Source organism: Ambystoma mexicanum, chromosome 9 (genome assembly GCF_040938575.1).
Source record: "Ambystoma mexicanum isolate Mex_15411 chromosome 9, UKY_AmexF1_1, whole genome shotgun sequence".
Taxonomy (NCBI): Eukaryota; Metazoa; Chordata; class Amphibia; order Caudata; family Ambystomatidae; genus Ambystoma; species Ambystoma mexicanum.
Window position 1 is genome coordinate 578,372,580 of NC_090931.1, and position 22,574 is coordinate 578,395,153.

The 22,574-nt window shown below is 43.2% G+C and overlaps 1 protein-coding gene across 1 annotated transcript in view; it reads right to left on the minus strand.

Annotated features, from left to right (window-relative positions):
• LOC138488299 (multidrug and toxin extrusion protein 1-like) overlaps positions 1–22,574 on the minus strand; it is a 638,882-nt gene that overhangs the window by 154,591 nt on the left and 461,717 nt on the right. Inside the window, exon 15 of the mRNA XM_069615181.1 lies at positions 17,051–17,145. Coding sequence (XP_069471282.1) covers positions 17,051–17,145 — 95 coding nt within the window. The remainder of the gene's footprint in view (positions 1–17,050; positions 17,146–22,574) is intronic.

Sequence of the window (22,574 nt, forward strand, 5' to 3'; positions counted from 1 at the left end):
CAGAGACTGAAGCTTCAATGCAATTGACCAAGTAACTTGCAAAAGATCTCGACTACAGTGGAACACCATTTTAAATATTTACCGTATGTAAATGTACCTGTAAAACGCTATGTTCTTGTTTCATTATGTAAATATACGTAGCCACATCACTATCTAAATATATGTAACTGTATGCTAATGTTAATATTAAAGGACATTTGTACCGCGCACTGTCACCACCGGAGTGGTCCCCTGGTGCTCTGGCGGGTCTAAAAGAGGAAGGGAGGGTGAGTTAGTGGGAGGAAGCTGGAAAAGTGCAAGAGAGCATTGATGTGCTGTTGGCAGCCTCAGCCCGGTGGGTCAGTTGGCTGGGCCTGGGGTGTTTGCGGCCGGTAATCGTTGTGTACTGCTGTGCGAGTCTATGTGTGTTTTTGTTTTGTTGTTGCAATGTAGTGAAGTTTGTGTGGTTTGTTGTGCTGTAGGTTTGTGGTTGTGTTTGGTTTGGAGTTTAAGAGGTGTATGCAGAGGGGAAATTGTTAGTGGAATTGGTTAGTTGGCCTCTCTATCCTGAATTGAGGCGCTGGGCTTGCGTAATCTCCCTAGATGGGGTGCGGGAGTATCCCTCTGCCTCTGTCCTGATCTGGGCCTGTACGGCATTCAAGTTCCCTTTCACATCTGGCCCCCAGCTCCATCTGCCTTCCTCACAGCCCCAGCTGTACTCCCTTCCTACTCATATGGCCATTGCACCTGCCAATGTCCAAACTCAGCTAGAGTGGTGATTGCCAATATCCTGACAATTCCACAACACTGTGGTATCTGGTAGTGACTAAGGGGCGAGTGAAGATGTTGGGTGGGGTTGCTTGGGGTTGTTGACTCCGTCTCCATGGGTGTCGCCTGTGTTTTACTCTACCCGGCGTCACCCGTCCAGGTGCCGTGGGAGCCTCCCTGTCGGTTCTGGGAGCTGTCAGTGTCCTCTCCATTTTCATCATCCTTTTCCCTTTCTGTTTCGGTTTTCAGTTTGAGTCTGTGGTGTTGAAGAGCCAGGTTTTTAGTAATTTCCTGAATTTTAGGTGATCTTTTGTGTTTCTTATTTCTTTTGGGATGTTGTTCCGGCTAAGTGGTAGAAGGAGGTGCCTCCAAGTTTATTCTTAAGGTATGGTTTTAGTTCTAGCCGGATTTCGTTGCTTGACCTGAGGAGTCTCGTTGGCTTGTAGATTTTTATTTTCTTTTGTAGGAATTCTGCTCCTTGTCCACTGATTGCCCTGTGCGTTATGCACAGTGTTTTGAAGGTGATGCAATGTTTTACAGGGAGCCAGTGTAGTGTTTTTAGGGCAGGAGTGATGTGGTCTCTTCTGGATAGTTTAAGGAATAGTCTGGCTGCTGCATTTTCGGATCTGTTGTAGTTTCTTCAGGAGGTATTCTGGTATTCTGAGGTAGAGGCTGTTTGCATAGTCGATTCTTGACATGATGAGGGTGACGATAGTGAGTGTTTTTTGTGTGAAGGAGAGGAAAGGTAGGATTCTTCTTGCTGTGTGGAGGAGGAAAACACACTTCTTGACTGTTGCATTTATTTGTGGTTCTAAGGTTAGGGTGTTGTCCATTAGGACGCACAGATTGTTTTACTAATTTAGATGGTGTTGGTGTGGTTCCCATTTCCGTTGACCACGTGATGGTGGTTTCTTTCTCTTGGTCTTTGGATATGATCATGATTTCTGTCTTTCCTGGGTTGATTTTCAGGTTGTTGGCATGTACTGTAACCTCTAAGAAATGCGGTCAGATGCTCTTGGGCCAGGTGCGCTATACAAATAAACAAAATGCAAATACAAATACAGTATGGGCAGTGTTGCCGATTTGCCCACCACATTTGAGTCACAAAGCACATTCATGCAGAACGATTGGCTAACAAAGAAGCACAAATACATCGTATTCGACAGCTGCCTGGTAGAGATTATAATGATGTTGAAATGTGTCCATCCAATGAGGGGGAAAATACGCAGGTAGCCATTGGTGAATGTGACACGTGCATTACAAGTTACTAACCTGAAAATCCAAGCCACCTGTGTCCACCTCCATAATACATTTTCATGGTCTGCTCAACTGATGCTGGGCAAAGTGCCAGCTAGAAATCTATTGTGTTCATCAGCTTTACTTATCAGAGGCTCGACTTTATGTAAGATGTGCAGTTTCTATCAATTTGTGGGACTTTCTAAAACCCAGTAGTATAAATATCAATGGGAATTCTTATTCCCAGCTATTAGTCAAGCCTGGAAAATTGAACAGATGTCATTTGAAAGCACATTTCTCTGGCAAACGGTTCAGGCTAAGTACTGCACATACCACTTTGAAGACATGGAAACTAAAAAATTGTGGGTTCAGAGCTTGTGTAGGTAACTGAATACACATCCTCTGTGGCAATGGGGAAACATGGTTTTATCAAATCCCTCAAACATCTTCAATCGAGGGGAAAGCAAATAGACCTCATAGCCACTGCCAGACATATTCCAATAGCCAAGGCCATGCGAAAGCAATTTCCAAACATTCATCATCAATTAGATGTATGGCACATTGCCAAATCAGTCAATAAAAAAATGACAGCTGCTGGTAAAAAAAAAAGGGTTCGGAAAATATTTACAGTGGTCTCAGTCTTTCAGCAACCATCTCTGGTGGAGCTCCAAAACTTGATGGGTGTGTGGAAATGCTAGTTGAAAAATGGCACTCATTGATGCACCACTTCTCCAACGTTCATTCGTGGACAGAAAACCAACATTTTCACGAATGTGCACATCGTCCTTTATCCTAGGAGCAGTAACGCACGAAGAAATGGTCGGTGCCATGTTCACCTCCACACAAAGCTCTTGAGGAGATAGTGTACGATAAAACTCTTTCAAGAGACCTACAGGGACTCACAGAATTCCACAGAATTGAAAGTGTTCCACAATATGTGGCTAAAGTAGAGGCCCAAAAGGTTGCATTTCGGCATAGACGCTATGCAAGCCCGAACATTATTAGCGCACAATGACAACTTCGAGAGAGAACAATCGAGAACTGCAGGAAATTTTGGGATGCTTCATTACCCCTTGGCCTTTGCAAAATGAAGCAAAAAATGGTTGGTCAAACCAACATACCAGGAAATGGAATTTGATTTTGTGAAAGATCTCACTTTGACTGTGTTGGCCATGCATACTCATGGAATCGATGCTGATTTTGTTCCTAGGGCACATACAATGCCAATAAACATTGCAAAGGAGCCCTGTCCACCTAAAGATAAACTTGTTGAACAGATGACTTTCCGGTATAAATGATTTGCAGCGGTGTACTAAATGTGCTCACTATAACATTTGAGATATGTTCCCCAATGTTTGTACATTGTACATGAACAATCGAATGCTATTAAACTTGAATTTCAATGCTATAAAAAGTAGTATTAAATTATGCAGATTTTATCTGTTTTTTGAGTCATTGATTTATATGTTTTGCCTTCCATCAATTTATATTACTGTTCCTTGATTGATAAGACACATGCTTGTGGTTGCTATTGTTAATATATTTCACAATACAATTGCCCTGGCACATCGGTTCTGCACTGCCAATTTGAGTGTATGAATTATTGGAAGGCAAATGGATATTTGCCACCAGGCAAAGGTAAACTGAGGCTTTTTATGTATAAATCCCTCGGCTCGACCCAAAATACACATCCACACATGCAGTGCATGGCACTGGTGTTGAAGGCCTATGGTGGGTAAGATTTTCATAGCAATGATCAATCGCCTGACCTGTGTCAACCCCATAACTAACAGAAAGTTTTGCTTTATCTGTGTATTAGTTTGGCAAACACCTCGGCCAATGGGCACCTCCTTACACACTTGCATAGTAATTTGGTCTTTTGATGCGTGTGATTTTTTGGGGTTCTCCAGAGCTCGACCTAACATCAAAATTGACTTTTCAAATGTATCCTCTTTTTCAACTTTTTGGCAAGAAGTGCCTCTTCTAGGATGCCATACAGTGTAACTCTGGGTTTTGCTTTTATTGAGCCCCTCCCTGTGTCCTTCACATGGGTTCCCACTGGCCCCACCACCACCCTTCCTCTTCTCTCCACAACGTACCTACTGTATGGTGCTCTCTGTCTCTCCTATCATTTCTAAATGCTTCTCTGTCGACTATTCTGCTCTCCTCACTAAATCAGGTAGGAAGAAGTTTTAAAAGGACATCCTATTCTCCAATCCTGGCCTCCCTATCGCTGATGCCTATACCAGTGCTTACCAACACCCTTATTGTCGTTCCCTCGCCAGAACTATGAAATCTACATATGGTATCTGTGCTCTGTCCTTTCACTTCTCCTATTATCAATGGCACCCGGTGGGAGGCCCTCTTGCACAACTGGCCCCTCCCGCTTTTGCCCCGCACTTTTCCCCTTCCCCCCTCCACTGGACTTGTGCGATCTCAATGTCTCTCCGACGCTCTTGGCACATGTGGGTCAGCTGGCTCATCTCCGCAGTGTGAAGTTCAGGGCAAGGGAGCAATTTAACTAAACTAAACAACAGAAACTGATAATGCATAAATAATGGCACACATACAATCTTCCATGAATAGGGGTACTTCGATGACATGAGTTAATATATTGGCATTCCAAACTCTGAAATATATTTGATACCACAAACTCTGTACCCAGGTGCACACCCGAAAGGTTTGATCTGCCATCTTCCCTGCTTGGGTCCTCAGGATATAGGTAGATGTGTATTGCTTTTTTGGGAGAATATATTACTACAATGGATTAGGGCTGTGATGTGGGTCCTTGACTGATCGGGGCATGGGAGGGTTAGATGTATATCAGCATGAAAGGAACTGCGGGTTCTGAGCTGGTGTGCTCTGGTCTGGCGGGGTGGAGGATGTGAGTGCACGTGAAGTTTAGTGGAGATGAATGGGCACTTGGGCTACAACTTGCCAGTGTCTCACATTCAACAGAGCTGGCACAGAGTTGCGATGGTGTGGGCTGGCTGAGCGAGGTGCTGGAGATGAGCGAGTGACATTTGGTCAGAGAGATGGATTTTTGGGCCTAGCAGAAAGATGTCATTCGGGATATTTCTAAATGGTTTTCTAATGCTGGGCAAGAAACTATAGTGTGTAAGTGTTATTTGCGATGGGGAGTGGTGTAACGGAATGTTGCGGGGGTTGGCTAAGCCTCCCCCCTTGGTTATTACATATGTTATGTTTCGAGAGTGACGAAAGAGGGGCGGGGGGTCAAGGATCGTCTACTTCACAACACTAGTAAGATCGCTGTCTCTGTCATTGGTGGACACCAGAAAACTATTTGTTCATTTTTCTGGCATATTTCAAATGCCACGTCGGTCAGCCGGGCTCATCACTCCCATGTAGTGAAGGTCATTTCGTGTGATGTTGCTTGTAAGGAGTTGGAATAAAGAACAGCTACTAAAACATATTTTTATTATGTTTTCTACACAGCTATATTTTGCCGTTCTGCGAATGCCATAGTTTCCAGATACTAACAGGTGGCTTATTCAGCAAGCAGTGACAGATACGCTTAAACAGATGGATTAACATTACACTGATTTGGGACGATCGACTGTGACCAATATGCCCTTTGGCGTTACCAGCGACAAGGAGCAACCTGTCATCGTTTACAGTCTAGCAAGAAGCTGATGCCAAAGCCTTGCCATTTAAGGTGCGTTGAATGTGCATCTTCCCCCGGAAGGAACACCATGGGCGTCATGATAAAGCTTTGATGCTGTAACCCAAGGACATTCAAAAATTGCTGCTTAATCGAAATCAGCGAATCATGGTTGTTCTCCGAGCGTTTTTTGTGAAATAAAAGCACATTATAAATTGCAGAGTATTGAGGTTTCCTTTGAAAACAGTGTTTTCTATTTCGATTTGGGACGCACTGTACTGCGATGTGAGGCTGTGTGTGTTGATATTCCGGGTTCTGCATCAACTGACGTGAAGGCGTAGCTGATGACTGGGCACGTTTGGCTACACTGCCCACTAACATCATGAAAATAGGTGGAGAATATCGCTAGGAATAGTGATGTCAGCTTCAGGGGCGGGTGATATGATTTAGTGCCGAGAGGGCACTTGAGCTTAGGGCGATGCGGCAACAAATAAGATTTAGACAAGATGGCCGCGCCCCGCTCGTTCATTTCACATGTGTAAATGTGGAAATCCAGGGTAAGGTGCATAGGAAATGTTTTTACGATCGATCACAGTTTGCTTAAAACCACATGTCCGAACGCTCAGGGCAATACCATTTTAGAGTGCACTATTCCTTTAAACAACAAACCAAAGCATCACACTCATTAACAAATGCACAATCTCAAAAGACACATGTTACAGTTGTGAGGTGCATCAAGCATACATCATATCCCGCCCAATCTACCTAGCTTCAGGATATCCTCAGTCACAACCTAGCACTCAAGTGCACATGAAAATATAATTTGAAACGACACCGAACACACTCCCATTGCAAATCATGCAACTCCCTAATTCTCAACCAACAACTTTTACTTGAAGCCCATTATATCTTACCATCCAATCTTCTGTAGACCACTTCTAAGAGTAGAAACCAACAGTACACAATAAAAGCCAAACCATGGCTTTCACTAAAACATATCCTTATTTTCCAGATTCATATATTGTGAAACCATTGAACTACTCAACCAAACAAATGCACCTACACCAGGAGAGAATGGAAAATAGAGGAAATGTGTATTTGTATTTGTATATATTTATGTGTATGGCGCTCTAAGCCCGTGGACATCTGCCCGTGTTTCTTACATAGAAAGTTACAGAAGGTACAGAGGCATGAATAAAGATAACAGTTTGCAAAGAGTACATTTAGAGTGAGAGAAAGAGAGAAAAATTTACAGAATTTACGTAATTGCAGGAATGCATTATTTACATATTACATAATTACAGGAGTGCATTATTTACACATTATAGAATAAACATTAGATTGATCGACAAAGTAGCATACTTGCAAATACAGATGTACCTTGAGGCCAACCACCTCCTAGGTTCCCGCCAATCCGGCTTCAGGCCACAACAGGGCACGGAAACAGCTTTCATTGACTTAAAAACCAAATTGATGAGCTCAAGGACCAAGGAACAACTGCCATGCTACTCCTCCTCAACCTGTCGGTGGCCTTCGACTTGGTTGACCAAAGTTTTGAGCAAGAACCTCCCTTTGGTAGCCCACTTCTCGAGGGACGCAATAGCATGGGTCCAATCCTTCGTGGACAACAGAACAATGAGAGTTTTCTCCCCATCAGCATCAGCAGACCCTATCCAGATTACATGTGGCATTCCACAAGGCTCTTGTGTATCGCCAACCATGTACAATATATTTACCAAGGGTTTTTTTTCGACAAATTGGACAGACTGGGTGTCACCTACACGAATTACACAGATGACACCCAGATCCTCATCCCCCTTTCGGGCAATTTCGACAGAGATACGGCTCTGGTAAATAAAATCTACCTCCTCATTCATGCATGGATGGCATCCCATGGCCTCTGCCTGAATGATGACAAAACAGAGCTCCTGATTCTTGGATCAGCTGCCAAGCTAAAAAAACGAAACTCAAACTACTCTGCCTTTAACATAGACAGAAATACAATTAAGCTAGTTAAAGAAGTAAAAACCTTAGGTTTTTACCTCGATTCCACTGTAACCTTAAGTAAACAGGTAAACTCCATGGCGCCCTCAGACCATTCTTAACCAAAGCAAGCTGAATTATCCTTGCCAAGAATGGCCCTGAATATACCCAACAGAGAATATGTCTCAGAAATCAGAAGAGAACACCACTGGCTGAAGATAAATGACAGAATCCTACTCAAAACAGTCTCCCTGACCTTCACATGTCTTAACGCAGCAACCCCATACCTAACTGAGAGAATGATTAGAAAAAATCCACCCGCTCCTCCAGAGTGGCTAACTCCTTTTGTCTGAAGATACCCTAATTTAAGCTTAAATAATCTGCAGGAATTAGCTTCCCTGTGAAAGCTGCCCAGTCTTGGAACGCATTACCTCCAGCTCTTAGAGCAGACCAATCCTCCCTCAGCTTTAGACGTAATACCCTGAACTGGCTACGTTCTAATGACACATGATCCCTACTGGACCTAACTCCTGCAAATATGTCTTACGTATCTGATTTTTGCCACCTACTGTACCTTTTCTTGCTGTACTGCCATTGTATATTTTCTGATGCCCTCCTGCCTCTTCCTGTAACTATTTCACTGTGTAACCTAAGCTTTAAGTATTCTTGTACATGTTGCGCCCAGTTACCTACGGGTTCGGTGTGCCCTACAAATTAATAAACAAACAAACTGAGATAAGAACATTTACAGAGTTTTCACGTGGAGTGTGAGGCTGAGGGTATTTACGATTCTTGGGCAAGGAGCCAGGTTTTGGTGTTCCTCCTGAAAGGGTAGTAGGCAGGTTCAGTTCTTAGTGGCAATGGTAGAGTGTTCCATAATTTGGCTGCAAGGGCGGGGAAGCTGCTCCGTCCTGCCTTTTGGAGCTTGAAGCAGGGAACTTTGAGGCAGTGTGGCTGCGCTCATCTCATGTGTGGTCTGAGGTATTGCGTGCAAAGTTCTTGGTTAGGTATCTGGGTGCTAGATTAGTGAGACATTTATGGGTAAGTGACAGGATTTGAAGGCAATCCTTTGCTTGACCGATAGCCAATTCTGGTTGCGTCTTACCGCAGAGATATGTTGAGATCTGGGGATGTTCAGAGATGACTTAATGGCATTATTTTGCAGAACTTGCATCTTTTTCAAGTTCTGTTGGCTAGTTCAAAGGGGGATTGTGTTACAGTAGGCTAGCTTAGATAGTACTAGTGCTCTAGCTATGGAGATACAGTTGGGTGTAGAAAGATACGGTGTGCAAGCCGTAATAAGCTTGCATGTGTTTGCTGTAGAGGAGGCTGTCGCATTAACCTGTCTTGTTAAGTTTAGGTATGAGTCTATGTAGATGCCAAGCGTTTTCACGTCTTTGGACACCTTGATAGAATTCCCATCAATATTAAATCCGTCAAACTGTTTGTCTAGTTTGTGGAGTTTGAGCTTGGAGTCTAGAAGGAGAAGCTCTATCTTCTTGTCATTGAGAAAGAGTCCATGTTTAGCCACACAGGCTTGGATGATGCTGTATATGTCGTTGAGTACTTTGGCATCCTTGTCATAGTCTCCAGTGACCGGTATGAGTATCTGGGTGTCATCTGCTTAATTAGTGTAGGTGACAGCCAGATAGTCCAGGTCATCGAACAGAGGCTTTGTAAATATATTCTAAAGGGTGGGAGACATGCAGGAGCCTTGGAGAACACTGCACGTGACTGGTGCAGGTTCGGCCGAGGCAGATGGGGAGAAAACTCTCATTGATCTATTGTCGAGGAATGACTGGATCCACGTGGTGGCTTTATTGGAGAAGAGTGCTGCGCAAGTTAGGTGAGAGCAGAGGACTTTATCGTCTACTAAGTCGAATGCCGCCGACAGATCTAGTAGTAGTAGGAGGGCAATTTTGCCTTTGTCTTTTAACTCCTCTATTTGAGTCTTCAAGTCAATAAGGCTGTTTCGGTACTGTGCCTTAGCCTGAAGCCCGATTGCCTGAGGCCAAGGAGGTTGTTGGTTTCTAGATGCTCTTGAATCTACAGATAAGCTTCTCTGTCAATATTCAGAAGAAATGTGACCGTAGTGATGAGTCTATAATTTGTAGGGATATCGGTGTCAAGAGTTGGCTTCTTAAGTAGCGGAAGGACACAGGCCTCTTTGAGGTTAATTGTGCGATGGAACCACCATTACAAAATATCTGCAGAATAGAGTGACATACTTATGGTTGGATCATTAGGGTATGATTTAGGAAACACCAACAACAAAGCCTTGAAAAAAACTCTATACCTGAAATGAGAGAGTAGAATAATACATTTCAGCTGTTACACATGCCACTAAACAGCCATCATGTGAAGTTCAGCTCCAGATCAGAGCATTGCTGTGACAAACTTTGGTAATGCCAATATTAAGATTTAAACCATTATTAAGACTAAGCATAAAATAGCATAAAATAAACCCAGGAAGGCATGGTATTGAAGTTTGACAGACGCAAGTGACCACAGTTCAAGGGTGTTTATTTAACTTTCACAAGGGGGTGAAACGACCATCAAATAATAATAATGCAGTCTAGTGGAGTTGTGTCAAAATAAAAGGGCCTATACTAAAAAATATATTGGCAATTCTTACTGCTACTTAGTGTAGGGTAATGTTCATGTAAAAGAAAGAAGTGTTCACAAAATGATAAGACAGGATGTTCGGGCCGTCGGGCACCCTTCCCCATGTTTTCAGCATGGGCAAGGCGGTTCACCAGAGCCAAGTACACACCTGGCTATCTTGACACGAGGTTACAGTTCCAAGTCCAGCATCAGGGCCTTCTGTGCTCGCGTCTCTTTTCCCTCAAAGGCTCTTGATTCAGAGGGCCTGATGTATAAAACAAAAATGGAAAGTTATTTTCATCTTATCACTATATGATTTGGATGTCTCTGCCTAGATCCCCCTCAGCCGGGCTCAGATCCCTATATTTTTCGATTCCAAAAATATTCCTTCTGGAGTCAATCACGGTTCACTGTGGATACCCCTCAGCTGGGTTCAGATTCCTTTTTTCCTTCTCTGGTGACTCACGGTTCAACCTGAATCACGTTCAGCCGGGTTCATCTCCCTTATTCACATTCAATTAGTCTCCCTCAGCTGGGCTCGGACCAATTGTAGCTCACTTTATACTTATCGAAGACTTTCAAATGTGCAAAGGGTTTAGCTTGACCCACAGGATCACTTCGATACAAAGTTCCTTCCTTATAATACAGTTGCCATTCAGTTGGATACCTGAGACCTTCGAATGAGCATCCACTTGGTGCTGGACCACTCTGTACACAGTGTCTGATTTGGCTTTTTTCGAAGTACATTCACTCCTTTAGTTTCCACTTGTTTGCGCCTCTCATCACATATGTGTCATCCGCAATCGCCACCGCGGTTGGCGGCTCCTTCCACGTTGGAGACTGCGAACCGGCAGGTAGGGTTTGCATTTCCTTCTTTGTTTCTGGTATAGGCCCATTGGCCGGCCGCAGGACTGCCGGGAGTTAAATTCTCCTTCCTCCCGGCAATCGCTGCGTTTCAACCTCGCTGGTTCTCGCTCCAGCTCCCCTGGTTCCTTCGCTCTGTTGCCTAGTTGGCTCCTGTTTTTCCGCTGCTCGCTTTTGCTCGACTGCGGATCTTGGTACCGGCTGGTTTATTCGCTCTCCTAGTGAATCGCTTTACCTACCTGTCTTCTCCCTCTCTGCCTTCCCCTCTGGCAGTGGCTTTTCTCTCTTCCTGTTTTTCCTCCAGCCGTTCTCTCGGCTCTCCCGGGGATCTTCCTCTCTCCTCTCAGTTGCTGCTTCGGCGGCGGGTCCTGTTTTTTCTCTTTTACCGCTACCCACTCTGGCATGGTGGGTCGGCCGTCCCATTTCCTCCACGGATGCTGGTACTCTACCTCGTAGGGTTTCCTCTATTCGACTGCAGTTAACTTCCCTGCTACCGGAGTGTGTTTTCCCATCATCTTTCCAGCGGATTTCAGCACTTCTTCAGCCCAGCAAGTTCTGCCTTGGACATTCAACTGCCGACGTTCTCCCGGCTAAGGGTTTTTTCCCCTGTGGGGGTTTTTCCCTTATTTTCTGGCCTGCTCCCGGAAGAGGAGTCCCGGGACGGCTGTCCAGCCAGCTGTCACTGTGGCTTCACTCCGAGACAGGCAAGTGCTACCAAAAAAAGGAAGAGACTACCTAAGTCGGCGGAATCTACTAAATACAGACAACTCAGGAAGTTCAGGTGAGGAGAGTGTGGAGGGACGGGAGGACCAGTCGGTTCAGAAGTCTAAACAGTCACAATATGCTGCAAACACTGTCCTTTGTGGTTTTCATCATACAATATTTTCTTGCAACCTTGGTTAAAAAATATGCTGATTTCATATTGGTTTATCTGACTCATCAGCTGTACAGCTTCTACTGGCACGAATTTCTTGCAGGAGCCAAGGAAAGTACCACAGTGGCAATTGCTCCTCCCGGCCTGGGTTATCGACACGGGAGCACACCGGAACCTTTTGATGCAGTGTACATTTGATTAGCTCTAGTTCCCAGTCTTAGGCTTCTCACTTTCCAAGGTTTGTTAAAGTAGCGGCTTCTAGAGGTCAAGTGTACTTGCCTCCTTCCAACCCTCTCATGTCTCACCACCTTGCTCCTTCGAGTTAAATCACCACCATGGAACTGCTGCTTCCTCGTGTGGTTTTCCTCGCCTAGAGTGTGCTTTCATGCTCCGCCTTTTCATCTGTGTGGGGAAGTGTGATGGGGTCAGGTGTGTGTAATGATAAGCAATTGCCTGACCTTACCTCACCAAGGTGTTGGGACATGTCAGGTATACGGCTCTGGTGTTAGTCCGTTGTCGCTCACGATGAACTGTCCGTAAGAAAGTGTTTGTGTCTTAAAATGGGGGGCGGGGGGAGGTTGAGCTTCTAGGTATTCTACCTGGTAGGATGGGGAAAAGGTGTTACAGGAAAGGGGATACGCGTCTCACCCTTTGGTGTCCCACTTTCACTCCCGGAAGACCCCTCATCCAGGTGATCCTCCCGCACTGGTCCACCCCCAGGAACTGGATACAATAGCAATGGCTGTGTCCTGGCCACCTGGATGACAGATCCCCGGGGACCAGCGGGTGATACACCTTTGGGTTTCTCACAATTGTTGTAATCTTAACTCACACATTCCTTCTTGATTGTTTTCAATGTGTTAATAGTGTTTTGTGTCTATGTTGTATGTGTGTTTGTTTGTTTGTTTGTACCTAGCACTTGAATGTTTGATATTGTTTGGTGTGACATGAACTATTTAGGTGGCAGAGCGTATGTTTTGTGAGCTAGTTCTTTGTGTAAGCATAAGAATATGTTTTTATGTGATTTAATTTAAACAGCTTGTTTGGACTATTATTTAAATTGTGCTGTGTATTTTTAGCTTGTTCTGTATGTTTACCATCTTAGTATGTTGTTGGTCTGTTGTAAAGATATCTGCTGATCTTACCTTTTGACTTCTTTGTGAGTTTGAGCAAAGGTTCCAACAATGTTGGTTATATTTTATGTTTAATAAAAGGCTAAGCCTTAACATTTACATTCCAAGCCCTTGTAGACTACTTTTATTTATTTATAACGCTAGTAACCGTAACAGTTTTAAATGAAAAGAAATTCCATGGATAACTTTGTTTTTAAGAGGGTATGTATGAGGTGAGATATGTTGACAGATTTGAGTTGGCTGCAATGGATCATCTTTGTGCTATATATTTGGTTTAGCTGCATATTTTGTATTAAGTTTGTTTTCCCTCCAACCCCTCGGCACATGTAGAATGGTCTTGCACAGAGTTTAGTTTTGTCCCGCTAATCCTACCGCATGTACAACGACCCTATTGCGCATTGGGTGTGGCTGATCATTTTGTGCAGTCTATGTAATATTTCAATTTCACTGAACGCTTTTCATTTTGTTTTACCCCTACAACCCTAGTACATATGTACAGTGGTCCTACTGCATATTTCTTTTACTCAAGTTTGTAGACTAATTTTTGATAGGCAGTAAATCTTTTTCTTTTTATTGACTTAAGCATTGTATGATTTATACAATTTACGTCGACAGTCTAGTTTAGAGTGTCACTTTTTTAAGGTTGTACGTATGTTTGCAATGATGTTCTATCAGCTCTTTTTTTGATGTAGACCAAATATTTGATGAATGTTCTGCGTAAATGGTATAGCCTTCAGTTTGTTTTGTTAGTACAGCCCACATGAACATGGTTGTTTGTGTGTTGAGGGCTGCAAATGTTTTCTGGGTATATATGTCATTTTATGGAATATCTTTAATTTCTCTGTGTCCCTCCAACTACATGCTGGATGTTGGAGATCACACCTTGTGTGTTTTGCAGTATTATTTCCATTTTGTGGTATATTTTTCTATTTTGCTTTGTCCTTCCAACCCTACTGTGCATGTGTAGTGGTCCTATTGCACATTTTACTTGATATTTTTCCATTTTATTTTGTTCCTCTGACCCTCCTACACATGTATGGTGGCCCACTGCGTGTTGAGTCCTGTGGATCATCTTATACATTCCACAATATATTATTCATTTAATTTTGGCCCGTCAAATCTATTGCCCTTGACTGAATAGGTGTGTGTGGGGGGAGGGGTCGGGCTGCAGATGTTTTGTGTATTTTTTGCTGCATATTTTCATTACATTTTGTCTCTCTAAATCTACTTCACATGTACAGGTAAATACATTTATTTTTCTTCAAAAGTGAATGGGCCTCATTATGAGGTTGGTGACAAAGGAATTACCGGCACCAGTAAGGGCACCGGTAATCCCTTACCGCCCTACTATGAGGTCCCTTAGTTAAGGGACTTCAGAGCTAATAACGGTACCGCAATTTGAGGTACCGTTATTAGCACCTTCCCATTGAGCCCTACGGGGGCTGAAATGGGAATGGGGAATGGCTCTTTCAATGGGGACTTACCGGTCCCGCAATTGTCGGAATAGACCAGTAAGTCCCCATTGAACGGGACCGGACACGGTACCGGTATTGGAGGTAGTCATGGCGCTAATAGCGCCATGACTACCTCCAACCTTGTAATGAGGCCCAATATCTCGAGTTTGGCTGATCCGATTTTCAATTTTATTTTGGTGTGCACAACTATAGGGTAAAGGCTAACAATCTTGAAAATCAAAGTGGATAATTTCGAAAGCGTGATTTTTGAATCTCTATGGAAAAAGGCAATAAATGAGTGTTCAGTTCTGGCCAGATCACTTGCTGCCAAATTTGGCAAACTTTCAGTTATGAGAATAAAAGATACAGAGGAAAGCGATATTTCATTTTCCATTGTACAACAGCATGTAAACTTAACTACACAGTCGCAACCGACCACAATTCTATAATTAAAAACAAACATGGTTTTCCCTTCACTTGAAAATGTGTTCCTAGATGCTGTACATTGGCAGAGATATTCAAGGTTTCTGAATATTAATGAAGATCCCATGGGAGAAATATTGTTCTCCTGTGATGAAAAGCTGTGCAATGAAGTGCAGGGATGTGCCTTTTGTATTCAACTACTATAGTAACAAAATAAGTTTGAAACTTCAGGAGGGTTTTTAAAATGTTTTCAGCGATCTCTTTTTTTATTTTTTATTTTCATTTATTACATTTTTCTTATAGAAACATGTGCTTCCAATAAATATGGATATCAGTAACATCACATAACTTTAAGACTTAAAACATATTAACATATCTTATTAATATATCAGGAATGAACTACCGTAGATCATCTTAACAACCTAAAGCAATCTACTCTTAACATAACAGTGGTAGTTACACGTTATATCTATTAAAGATGTAATCAATTAACACACAAAGAACAAGACACACAAAATAAGAAATATCACTCATATAAATTATTGAATGGATTCACCCCATAATCAATGGTTTTTTCTACTTGCAGTATACTTTGGTTGCAGTAAATCTCCTCTACAGTATAATGTACCAGGTGCTATTTTAAATACTGCCTGTTTTTAACCCCACCCCCAAATTCACAATGAGGTCTATTATTCCTGGTCTAAGTATTAAAGCAAATCCAGAGGTGCATGGAGTTTCAGAATTCAATGAAAAATCAAGTGAAAAAGGGCATTCATCACTCTGCACGGTACCCAGCAAAAGTGAGGACTGCATAGGGACGTTTACCTCAGTGAAAGCAAATATAGAAGGTTTTCTACAAAATCATAAAAGCAGAGTGTTATGACTGCCTCTCAGTCATTGGGTTCATACTTAAAGGATACTCTGGATGCTGTCAGGTACTCTTCACGATTGCTTTAATGATATCTTCAGTTACACTCAGGTGTCATCAGTTATACGGAGATTAAGAGGAATCGGGCTCCCACCACCCAGGCTTACATCTTCCAACTGCCTGGCTGGAACCTCTTCATACCCAAACATTCCACACTCACTATTCCAAGCTCACCACACACATTCCAACAGGAAACACAGGTCCATGCACACCTCATACAATCAGGAGGAAGTCCAACCCTAACACACAGATCATCACGCTGAAACCAATCATCCCTGAAGCAGGTGCACATCCGACCAAGCTTTCTGCTAATGGCAGAAATACTTTCATTTTCATCATTGTTAAGGAGAAGTGTCTAGGTCGTGTGGTGAATTGACAAGACTCCTATTGCTCACAAAATGTTTTTGAAATCTTATTTCTCTCCCCAGGGTCAGGATGGATTAAACGCCTATCAGGAGTTATGTAAAACAGAAAAAGAATACCTTTCATAGGCCTGGCCTAAATAAATAGTGTCAGATTGTAATAAACAATACATTGTGTCCAAGATTTCTGCTGTTACCAATAAACTGATCTCCCCAGTATCTTTCGGTAATACACAGCCTCAGGGTTATGGCATTCAGCATGTTTCAAATACCCATAATAGCTCTTTGCGTGTATGTGTTAATGGTTCTAAACAACTACATGAGTTTGATGTGTTGTTTTATAGACATCCACCCAAAATAAAGCTTTATGAATTAAACTACTTAATTCAACTGACTTACACCCCCCCCCCTTTTTCTTCCTCTGGTTATGTGTTTTGATTCTTTGAGCATTTCCAATAACCCCTGACAAGGTTTTGCTCAGTTTCCCCAGCCTTCTTGGCCAAAAACTAATACTTCCTGCTACGCACATAATGCTTCTAGGGAATTACATGTCTTTTCCTTCTTGCCTAAACTCTTAATCATGAATTGTCCTTATTTTACTAGTTATACAGTGCTTCAATGCTCCCTACCTACGTTCATGCCTAGATATTACAATACATACATATGGTCAAATGCCATAAACTTGTATCTATGTTGGTTGTCTCTCCTCGCACCTAGATGCTTAGGTGCTCTACAAACCTAATGTGATACAACGTAAGATTTTATAATACATTTAAAACTATACATTTCAAAACAATTGTTCGGATAAGCATAAGGTTACCTCGTCTTTAATTTTGTTCCAGTCCAGTCTCAATACTGCAATTACGACTACTGACGATTGAAGGAATACAGCTAAGAATGTTGAGATGGATAGCCCTGTGGATGGAAAACACATGCATGAATTAATAAAGTAAGAGATTTGTAAGGCACTTCTTTCCAATCTGACTCTCTTCAAAGTCCTTCTCTTTGATCTCTAGAACCTTCAAGGGGTTTAAGGAATAAAACGTGGTTTAGACATTTTTACTTGGATGAGAGGTGGTCCGATTCAGGGATTTATAGAAAGGACTTTTATTCCAGACCAGGGGCCTGTGAGCAGTAAATCATTAAACTCATTAGAACCGGGTGGATGATCAGAGTGATCATCCAGCTGTGCAGTGCGGTGCGGTCTGTTGTATTTTAGGTGACTCCCATGGGTGTAATGGGATTTCATCACACAATTACCAGTTAGGCAATTGCCGGGGTATGAGCAGGAGGATGGGTCCAAGGAGACAGATGCAGTGGCTAGATGCCCTTATCTGGCTCTTAGATGTGTTATTTATTTTGGTAGTGGATGACTCCTACCTTTTTGACCTGTGTAATACTGGAGGCGATGGCCCAACCTAATGAGTGGAGGCGTTTGGGTGGTGGATACATTTTAAGTGGACATAGTGTTAAAGAATAATAGTTCTGTTTTTGTGAATCTTAGTGTAAGGTATATTCTGGCATTCCATGATTATTGGATTGGTATACAGTCCGGCCTTTAGCGTCAGTTACTGGTTTGTCTTATTGGTGATGTATGTGGGGTGTTGTGAAACCCAACGGGACTGGTCTTTGGGAGAGGGGCACTGAGGAATATGGACTATGGGAGCGATAGGGATCACCCATGGGGTATTCTGCATGAACGCAAGATGCAAGTCTGACAGGAAGGGTCTAGTTGAAGCTATTGTTAACATGTGAATGGGGAAGGAGGAATGTAGAACTCTGGGCTCTTCTAGAATCCCAAGGTCTACGGTATCAATAGCTATACAGAGATCTAAACTCTCTAGAGGCACCACAGTCTAGTTCACAGCAACCACATCAGCTGCTTTAAGGGCATCCTCTCAGATGCTGAGCTGTGCTGTTTCAGTCAGTTCCTATGCTGAAGCTGTAATGCACTGGCTCAAGTTGTAGTTATTGCTATGGCTATGGAACTGGTAGACCATGTGTTATCAAGGATTTTGGAATTGCTTGGGAATTTAGAAATGCGTCTGTAGTTGTCAGGGATGTCTGGGTTCAAGGTGTGTTTAGTGCCAGCAGCAGGGACTTTTCCTTCTGTAAATGACTGAGGAACTGGGGAAAAATAAGAGTTGAGTCAGTAGTCAATTCGCAATACCTTCTGTAAATGAGTGGCTGCCATCGGTCCAGTATACCAAGGCTAAATTCTTGTCTCACCTGGATCTTAAGTGAATTGTAAACACTTAAGTCTTTTTCAGGATTTCGTAATATTGGATTGGGAGGAAAGCAAATGCTTTCTTCCTTTGATCTGCTTTCTTTGGAAAAAGTATGTGCCTCAAACTACCTCACACTATTGAAAGGGGTGGAATGCTGACCAGCTTCCAAAGAGGTTGTCTCTGGAGCACTTCTATGTTACAGCTAACTTACCTTGCAGCTTTGCCATATTGCAATATTGGTTTATAATACCTTATATAATACCATAGTTAAGCTATTTAAGACATATGCAGATTTGTTGACAGTATTATTTCCCATGCTACAGACTGTACATAAAAATAATTTCTGTGTACCTGCAGCATTACCGGAAAACACAGTATTTGACAATTGACTCTGAAAGTATTGTGATCTGCTGCAAGACTAGAATATTTTAGTGCAGCGAGTGTGGCAAAGGGCAATTATAAAAATTGCCTAAATCAGTACAATAAAATCTCTCTCAAGGGACTTAAGGAAGCACTGACTCAGTTTCTCTGCCTCTACTTCTCTTTCTGACTCAATTATCCCAGAAACCCTTCAGAAGATGTAACTGGCGGAACTGTACATGTGAAAATCCCATAATATAAATGGTGGCCAGTGGCTATGATATGTCGGTCTTGCTACAGTGCAGTTCCTTACTCAGCTGAACTAAGAGCTGTGAATGAAAGTGCTACAAAAGTAACTTAGCGGCTATAAAGTCAAAGTTACTTGCAATTCCAGTTCTCCATTAGGAGTATTGTGACGAATCCAAGGAATTCATCCTTTTTCCCGAAGGCGGAGCCATCCCCTTTGACACTAGGGAGGTGAGCCTGTTATCCAAAAAACTCCCTTGTCGATCGGGCAAGCAGGATCTAACTGGGGTGACCCCTACTGAGGGTATAAACACTCCCCAGTGAGTGAATCTGTAACATCTCCCTTACCACTAAAGTCCCAAAGGGTTATTGCATACAAGGAGGCTGTGAAAAACCAGAGGGTGTTTCACTGCCTAGACCCTGGGGATCCCTTACTCAGGTGGCCATGGCATGGCCATCGCCTTTGGATCCAGACCCTTGGGGTGGACAAGTGTGGGAGGATAACCTGGGTGAGGTGCACTGAAGGAGTGGGGAGGAACGCCCGATGGTTAGACAAGGTATCCCCCCAGAAACCCCTGTGCCATCCTATTGCATACGATATTCCAACTTCCCAGACCCCCCCCTTTCCTACACAAACACTGAGCCGAGGAAGAGTGGGTCTGAGGCTAAAAGGAGTACCACCCATGCAGTACATTGGACATGTCCAACTAATAAGATCAAGCAGGGTAGGGCACTTGATCCTAATTACATACGCCTGCTACCTATTAGCTCTCCCCACATGGTTAAAAGGTGGAACACTGAGACACACTCTGAGCAAGGCAATGCACAAGAAGGAGCAGTTCCTTCCAGGGCGATGGCGAACCAGGTGGAGCAGACTGACTGGCCGAGGGACGAAACCGAGGTACAAAGAAACCTTGGACGCCCCGGCGAGAGATCAGATTGTTGCCTCCGAAGGACCTTGAAGGTTGCGCAAGGAAACCCAGCCAAAGAGAAGAGACAAGGATCCCAGCCATCCTCCCGGGTGAACGGCAGAGTTGGCGAGGTGCAGCCGCAGTTGTAGCATCAGCCTTTACTTCAGGATCAAATGCGCCAAAGACGAAAATGAATTAACACAGCCGGTGAGTTGATGAAAGCAATGAAAGTCCGGTCTGATTTAGTGAAACTTAGTGGCAACAGTATCCGACCAATGAAGGTTGCGAGTGTGCCGATAAGACGCAAGAGAAAGCAAAGCATTGTAAAGAACTGTAAATGAAAGATACAAAGTAACAGAGTGGTATGGCGAAAGAAGATTGCCCAATCGAAAGGCTCTGTGAAAATTATTGATGATGTAGAAGCGGCGGCAAGAGAAAGAAACTGAGATACAAGATTTGAACTGTTAGGTTTGATCCCAGCAGAGGGAAACCTGGATGTGAGAGATGTCTTTGAAATGTTAGGTTTGAACCCGGCAGAGGGGAACTTGGATGTGAGAGATATATTTGAACTTTGAAATAAGTACTGTGCTAGAAACTACATTTTCCAAGAGGCCTTGGTGTAGGAGAGAAAAAGTGATGTTAGTGGTCATGCCGACATGCCGATGTAAGAGAGAAAGCCTTGCAGTTTTGAAAGTCTTCGACAGCGGAAGGAAAGTGAAAGGAGGCTTGAGCCCGACGGAGGGAAGCCTATGAAGGTGTGTTTGAAGCTTGGGGAAGGGAACCCCACAAATTGTGATTGAAAGGCTTGAGGCCGACTGATGGGGACCTAAGTGAACTGGCAGGCTTGGGCCCGACTGAGAAATGTGTGACTTTTCGTGGAAGGCCAAGTGGGCCCTGGTCCACGAAATGAACTGCCGAGCCCAAGCGCTCTGGTGTGCGGTACTGGGCAAGAAGATGGAGGAGGGTGGTTGAAGTTCACAGTGCCACGACAGGGTGCCAGAACGCTGATAAAGCAGACCAAGGGCCAATGTGGGTCGATGGGCCTATGAAACACCTGAGACGAAGGGAAATACTGAAAGGGGGTGAACTTGAGAGTCATAACTCGCTAGTGGTTGTAGAAGCCATAAAGTAAGCAAAATACCCAAAGAGGTGAAGCTAGCCGCCTAACATGCAAGGGCTTATCAGAGACGAGAAAGCAAACAAAATACAGAAAAGGGGTAAACTTGAAAACCACAACCCGCGAGGGCTTATTAGAAACTAGAAAACAAGCAAAATACCCAAGGGTGTGAAGTTGAGAGCCATAACCCTAGAGGTATTATTAGAATCCAGAAAGAGAGGGAAATACACAAAGGGGGTTAGGTTGAGAGCTACAAACTGTGAGGGGTTATGAGAAGTCAGGAAGCAACAATAATATCAAATAGGGGTCAAGTTTAACACCACTACCCAGGGGGCATTATTAGAATCCAGGAGGCAAGCCAAATACCCAAAAGATGTGAAGTTGAAAGCCTCAATCCACATGAGGTTACTACAAACCAGAAAGCATACAGAACTTCCAAAGGGGTTGAACCTGAAAGACATGAACTGAAAGGGGTTCACCAAAATTAGAGATTAACACTAATACCCGAGAATGGTTCAGAGAAATGAAACAACCCAAAAGAGGGGAAAACCTGGCTAAGAGCCCAGAGCCCAGTCTGTCACAAGGGGTGTAATCCTGCAACATCCCAAAACATCAAGTACAGGCAGAAGGTCCCGTTCCTTCACAAGAACTTACTTTTGGCATACATCTGACATGCCCTGAGGGCTGAGCGAGAGGCAGCAGTTCAACAATTCAAAGACATACAAATTCAACTTGAGCATCTAAGAATTGAACTGCTGCAGCTAACCAAAACCTGGAAGAGGGGCATAGGAGTACGCCTGGGGTATTGGTGCTGAAATCTTAGAGACTAGTTGTTTAATGGAACTGTGTGAAAAAACAAAAGAACTAAAACTTGGTGGAGGGGCACAAGACTGCCCTTTGTACATGTGTTGGAATCCAAATGGTTAGTTGTTTGCTGGAACTTAACGAGAAACCCAGAGAAGTCAAGAGGGATATTTCCAGAGACATTGGTGGGATGGGGTAATGGACCAGCCAGCATACGTCAAGCAAGGAGGAGTACGAAAACTTCTCTGGGCTGAGTTTGTGTTTCTTTGTTAGTGGAAGGGCCATTTAGAAAGATGATATATTTTGGACTGACTACTAAAGTTGAGTTCTGTAGGACATCTTGATAAGCATCTTTTTGTTATTTCGTATACTAGGAAACCACCTCTATAGCAATAGGGCTTGGTGAGGGGTTTACTTTAATAAAACTCTGAAAGTTTGAAACATGTCAAGTTGTCCGCATCGTGTTTCCGACCAACCACAGTATCTTCATTAAATTCCTAAGCATTGAACATATCCGCCTATATACAGGATCTTGGCATACTTTAACAGGAAGGGAAATCTTCTCCTTTAGACAAACTATACATATGTTGGAAAGATATACATTTGTGGAAGACAGTATGACCTATTCTGGACTTCTTTTAATTAGAAAATAACTAATTTCTCTACATTTAAACATTG